A 6,494-nucleotide genomic window follows, 5' to 3' on the forward strand; every position below is an offset into this window, starting at 1 on the left:
GTACGGGTGTTAGAGACCCCTATTTGATAACGTTTTTATTTGGGGGACACCAATCTACACTGTAAGATCCTCAGGTGTAATTTAAAGCAACTTACCGTGCCTTGACATTGGTGAGATATTTCCAATGGTTGCTATGCTGATAAGAAATGGATAGAAAATAATTGTCTCCTCATTGACTTACATTGCACAATAAATGTTTGTGGTGGGGCCACAAACCTTTATTCTTTTATTTGTTTTGACTGCGGATAAGGTTCGAAATAAGTTTAGATTTTGGTGTTGTTTTACTGAGGTTAAAACTAGGCATAGTTCAGTGAGGTTAGATTTAACCGTTTAGGCGCAGTTTACTGAAGTTACGTTTAGGAATACCAGGCAGAGACCGAGCTCTACCGTTCTACCGTTCCGCTGGTCTTTGAGAAGTGGTGCTTTAGAGAGAGTTAAGAGTGGCTTCTAAAAAAAACATTTTTTGTCCTTGCAGATTGCGAGCGCCACGGCGGCGCCCTCCATCCCCCCCCAGCTGTCTCCGGGTCTGAAAGACGTGACTCTGCGCTGTCTGGAGCTGCAGCCGGCCGACCGGCCCACCTCCCGGGACCTGCTCAAACACCCCGCCTTCAGGCTGGGGCGGTAACCCCGCACCGACCTCCACATAGCTGCGCTTCTCCACCTTTCAATTTCAAGCTTTCCAACCCCCAGTTTAATATGCAATACGCCACGGAACCCCCCCCCCCCCATTTGATACCACGTTTTTATGTCTGGGACCCCAATCTACACTGTAACGATGCTTTTTCACTCAGCGTACAAATTAAACCGAATGGAGCCTAACCGTAAGGGTCCATTTGGTTCCATTTGTGCAATCTCAGAGTCACCGACACATAACTCCTCAAGGACCCCTGGGTGTCCCTGGACCCCACTTACTTTGTGAACCACTGCATCTTTCCGACATCATTTCCTCAAAATACTACTGTCTTCCTTCGTCGCTCTCGCCCCAGGACGGACCTCCGCCTTCGTCCCACCTCGAGGGTCCGTATTGGGTCAAGAAACGCCAAACCCCCTTCCCTCTCGAAGTTTAAAGATATTGCAAGTGGTTTTTCTTTTTTTTTATAAAAGTTAAATGGCTCTATACTATGATAGTAAGAGAGGTCTCTCCAGCTCTGTAAAACACAAAATGCATTTTCAGATCGGGCATACCAATTCCAGTTCTCTCCGGATTGGATGAAATTGGTATCCTGTATGTATTTTTCTGTTTACTAAAGAACTGGATAGATCAAGGAGACACTAGCAATGATTACTATTACGATATAGGCATATAAATTAACACTTATATCAATTAAAATATATCACTTGCCCTACCTTTAGTGTGGAAAGTCCAAAACGGTGCCTTCTTAACGGTCAACACGTCGATAATCTGTGTTGCTTTTCACTGCGTCTTTGCAAGCAGGAGAAAAAGCTGTGAAACGTGGGGACCCATTTCAAGTCGATGTTAGAAATAGGTGCGTGTTATCTCTTATGTTCTCAGTATGTCATTTTTTTGTTTTATGTTTTGTTTTTGTGTACAAAATGTAATCAAACTGTCGTTTTTATCGGTCAAGCTTTCAATTTGTTTTGTCGTGCACATTTCGTTTTCCACGAGAGGTGCATTCTTATGATGTGACTGTGCATTTTACTGTCAGGGCCATAAACACATTTTTGGTCGATGAATCATTTGAAATCATTTAAAAGTATTTCAGGGAATTGCGATTATATCTAACAAAAAAAACGGTTGATCGTTGCTAGTTCAGCTAGCAAGTAACACTGAATGTGAATGCTTACGATGCTGGTATTTTTTCAGATGTTTATTTTTGCTTCTTACTTTTTTTTTAGAAAAGAGATGAATTTGTGTATTAACTTATGATTTTATATGATTCTATCTATCTATCTATCTATATCTCCATTTGTCGTCTTTCTAAGCTACCCTTAGACTGACGTGGTTATGGAAATTATTTCATCTACAAAAAGTGATATTGCAACAACTGTAGGTCTATTAGCATTGCTGTTAAAGGACCACAATTTACCACAGAACTGCCTTTTTAAGGGGAGGATATCGTGTGTGTGTGTGTGTGTGTGTGTGTGCACCTACACACTCATACAGACCAACAATGGATAATGTGCATACACTGTACACGTTTAGTTCTCAAACTGTCTGTAAGTTCACAAAACTGTCGTTCACATTTCTCAATCGTTCTGAAGCTTTTCAAACAAAATGAAAATCATCTATTTTTCTGTATGACAAAATCTAACGATTTACAGTGTTTTTTTATTTGGTGGAGGGATTGTTTCTTTTGAACTCGCAAGAGGTGATCGATATTTGTAATGGACTCATCTCTTGTTAAATTGAATTATAAGTTATGTTACATGTACGAAATATAACTCCTTAACTGTTTGCTCTTAAATCTCTAAAATATAGCAGCACGGTAGAGATGCCAAATATAGATTTGCAATTTAATCATTTTTAAAGTGGGGAAATATTGTTTTGGAAGTTTTGATTGAAACACTTTGCCCAATCACGCAAAAACAATTAAATCATTTCAAAACGAGCTAGATTAAGGTTTGATAATAAGATGTAAATATATGTTACGTTTGGTAGCTACCGTAATATTATTGTACTTCAGCATATTTTTATACTCTAAGTTTTTTTTTCTCTCTCTCTCTCCATAAAGTACCTTTTGTGTTTATTTTTTTGTTATATTTTTGGGTTATCTTTTCTAATCTTAATTTCTTCTCAATGTCTTTTTAAGAGCTTTAAAATTATGCACTCTTGTTGGTTTTTTTATATACTGGAAGAAATCTATAAAATCATGGAAGCTAATCAGTATTATTGTCTTGTATATGTCTATAATCATTAACCATTCTCATTTTTATATACACATCTTGCACAGTAAAATCATCTTTTAATTTCAGAGAGTGTGCAAACTCACATTCGTACACTCTTGAGTTAAATTATCACAGTGGATTTTACTGTATACCCATCAAATTCCTGGGCGATACTTTAAAGGAAGATTTCGTCTACCTGGGATTTTGTGAGCATCAGACTGTTTTTAAGTTGTTTGATTCGATATTTAGAGATTTGATATTCATGTTATAAGATACTAACCCTCTCCTGTCCGATATAACCCATTATAACTTCAAACTCCGTTATAACGATGTTGGATTCATTGAATTCACGTATGTCCCTGCTTCTAATTCAATTACTTTTTTACATTTATTTTTATTTTATTTTATTTTGTTTAATTTAAAAATATATATATAAGAAATAAATTATATAATTAATAAAACATGCCCCTCACACATTGTAAAGACATTATTCACCAGAAGCAGGGTGTGTTTTCAATGAGTCTAACATAATGGAAGTTGAAGTTACAATAATATATAAGATAGTAGAGGGTCTGATCATGAATTATGAATATATTACACATTTTTAATCAAGCAACATAAACTGTCTGTGGTGCAAACAAGCCTGAGTAGATTAGCGTTAAAATGGCCCAGAAAGTGTTTTAAAAGTGAAACACTCCCTTCTAAATCATCGCCCATGGGTTTCCTTGTCGTAGATCACCCTTTTTGTTTTTATTTTATGCTATAAATGTGATGCTAATGGTCATTGTTTTGTGTTTGATCTCAGCTGTAGGCTACTGAAAGGAAAGTCGTGCGGAAACTGTTTCTTGTGTAACTTTTTTTAGTGGTACATATTTTGTATTCATCGTCAACGTCTACTGCTGTTATTGCTGTCTGTACTACCTCACATGTCTTATACTGTACTGTCTTTTACCAAAGTGTCTCTCTCTATAGCCAAATTCCAATACCCCCCAAAACATATGGGCCACTCACTCACACTTGCTCACTCCACTCCGGGGGGGGGGGGGGGGGGGCGGACGGACGGACGGGGGGGGCGGACGGACGGACAGACAGACATGCTGTCCAAGGTTTGGAGCGCCAGCAGTAGTATTAGGTTTAGGATGAGATTGAGAAAGTGCATTCACAAACTACTGTATCCATATCAGACTTCATTGGCTGCTGCAATTCATTTGGGCGACCTGTACCATATGGAAGCACAGACAGCAAATTATTTTCCTCTTCAGTGCAGGTATTTAAATAAGTGACCTACCGGTAAATGCAGCTAGGTTGAACTTTGTAGCCTACATAAACAAACCACAATGATTTGCGATTAAATACGTGGCCTAAATACCGCTAGGTTGAACTCTGCAAATAAACAAACCGCAATGATTTGGGTGACCTCTACACATTATTTCGGACGGAGTGACCGAGTGTGAGCGAGCAAGTGGCTGAGATTTTGGGGTATTGGAATTCAGCTTCTCTCTCTCTCTGTGTGGTGGACATCAAAGTGCACTTGAGTGCTGTGAATGAAGTACATCTTTTAACCTGGAAAACATACAAAAACAACATTGGCCTCAGCAGATTTGGTCTTTGCCTCGCTCTGTTGCCATTGGATTTTCCTGCCCCCAAAGTTGTGGGGCACCAATCAGCGTCCGGTATGGGGCGGGTTTGTCACTAGAGGCATTTTTTGAATATGCCCCCTTTGGAAATGCAGGTTCCACACAGATTCCAGACTAATATCTATGCAGTGATATTCGTCTTGCCATGTAAGGTTACATATTTTTGACCACCTGTACTTAACTTGAGCACATTTCAAAGACAAACACTTTTGACTCCACTACATTTCTAGGAAGGGATATTTTTCTTTTTTTTAAATTTACATCATGAATTAACCACTTAAGCCCCATTTCAGATATAGTGAAATAGCAAATCTACAAGCTCACAACGCGTCAGATCACAGCATGTTGTTGAGCTTGGAGATCTGCTTTCACTGAACGTTCCTGGAAAATCTGACAACTTTATTTGACCAGGAGTAGCGATACTTTGACTCAAGTACTGGGGTTGAATACTTTGTCCACCCCCCTCTCTCTCTCTCGCACTCTATCCATTAAGTGCTTATTAAAAAAAATAAAAAAATACAGGGCTCAAGGACGCCTCCTGTTGGCAACCTTGCAAAAATAAACTCATGAAAATCTCAACATGAATGGAAACTGCCTGATGCTGTATACTGTAAACGTGAAATACTTTCTTAATATACTCTATTCAAAGCCTTTTATGACATGGAAATTTTATATGGTGTTTGTCTTTATAGTAAATAAACAAAAATATTGGGACAATCTCTTTGCGTTTCATATTATTGTCCGTGTGCTAATGTTGAACTGCTTCCTTTTCAGGTCGAATACTTCTGAATATTAATAAGTGAATCGGTAAATGTTGGAGCTTTAAATGTTTTTCTTTAACTTAACATTTGGCACATGTCTCCAAATGTCAAGTAAATATAACATAGTTATAACAATGTTTTATTTATGTATTTATTACTATAGTAATTACTATTACCATCATTGTGTGCCTGCATGCCTGCCTGCCCATCTGTCTGTCTGCCTGCCTGCCTGCCTGCCTGCCTGCCTGTCTGTCTCTCTGTCTGTCTGTCTGCATATGGTTCACTTATAAGTGGAGACTTTCTCTTGTGATTTGTGTGCAGTGCAGGTCTTTGCCCTATCAGGCCCTGGCCAATGGAATTTGAACATTTGCATTTTCTTGACTTAAATCAATACATCGATGCACTGTCATTGCGTAGTAAAAAAAGAAATAAAGAAGCACAAACATCTTCGGTCAGACGGTCACAGTCAGGCAACAACATGTTTTGGGTGAGGGTGCCAGCAGGTGTGGAAAGCTGCAATTTGTTTTGTACAGGTGTGGGAAAGTACTCAAATGTTTTACTTAAGTAAAAGTATATAGTAATACCTGTAGAAATACTGTTACATTACATGGCCTATCTGCAAGCGATATGCTATATTTTGACCTGCAGATCCCCGGACCCCACCTTGAGAACCATTGTTTTATAGTTTAATTATAATTAAACTGATTTTCTGGAGGTTGACCCCAAGATTAAAAGTACATTTAAAGTTACTGAATACTTGCAGTGCAGTTGTAATTATAATGTACACTTGTATTGTATTTTATAACCAAACATGTGCTGCTATCAGTTGCACAGCCAGTAGGCTATAAAACAGGGCTGAAGTCATTCATTTCTTTCCATAATAATAAAAAAATATATATATCTAAAAAAAAAAAAAACTAAAGTTTTCAAATAGTTGTAGTGGAGTAAAACGTACAATATTTTGGTGGAAAATGCAAATACAGACAAATTTGAATACAGAAGACTTTGTTAAATACAGACAACTTTTACACATAAAGTAAAAAACAAAAAATACGTCCTCAACTGTCCTTTACTTAAAGTAAAATTAATGTGCTTGGCCTTGGCTACTTTCCAAAGTGGGCGGTGCTACTGTCTGGGTTTTACACTGTACACACGACCAAGAGGGGAGGGAGGTGGCGGGGACTTACGGGAAAACAGTCGCTGGCGGCCGCCGTGATTGGACGGGCGGTCTCTCGAGTGACAGCCGCTC

General features: G+C 38.5%; 1 protein-coding gene across 1 annotated transcript in view; it reads left to right on the forward strand.

The window, feature by feature from the left end:
• The window catches only part of map3k1 (mitogen-activated protein kinase kinase kinase 1, E3 ubiquitin protein ligase), a 41,549-nt gene extending 37,683 nt beyond the window's left edge, over nucleotides 1-3,866 (forward strand). Inside the window, exon 24 of the mRNA XM_080756813.1 lies at nucleotides 476-3,866. Within this exon, the coding sequence (XP_080612939.1) occupies nucleotides 476-625 (150 nt within the window). The 3' untranslated portion in view covers nucleotides 626-3,866. The remainder of the gene's footprint in view (nucleotides 1-475) is intronic.
• Nucleotides 3,867-6,494: the final 2,628 nt, after the last annotated feature.

Source organism: Protomyctophum bolini (assembly GCF_963924005.1).
Source record: "Protomyctophum bolini genome assembly, chromosome: 22".
Lineage (NCBI taxonomy): Eukaryota > Metazoa > Chordata > Actinopteri > Myctophiformes > Myctophidae > Protomyctophum > Protomyctophum bolini.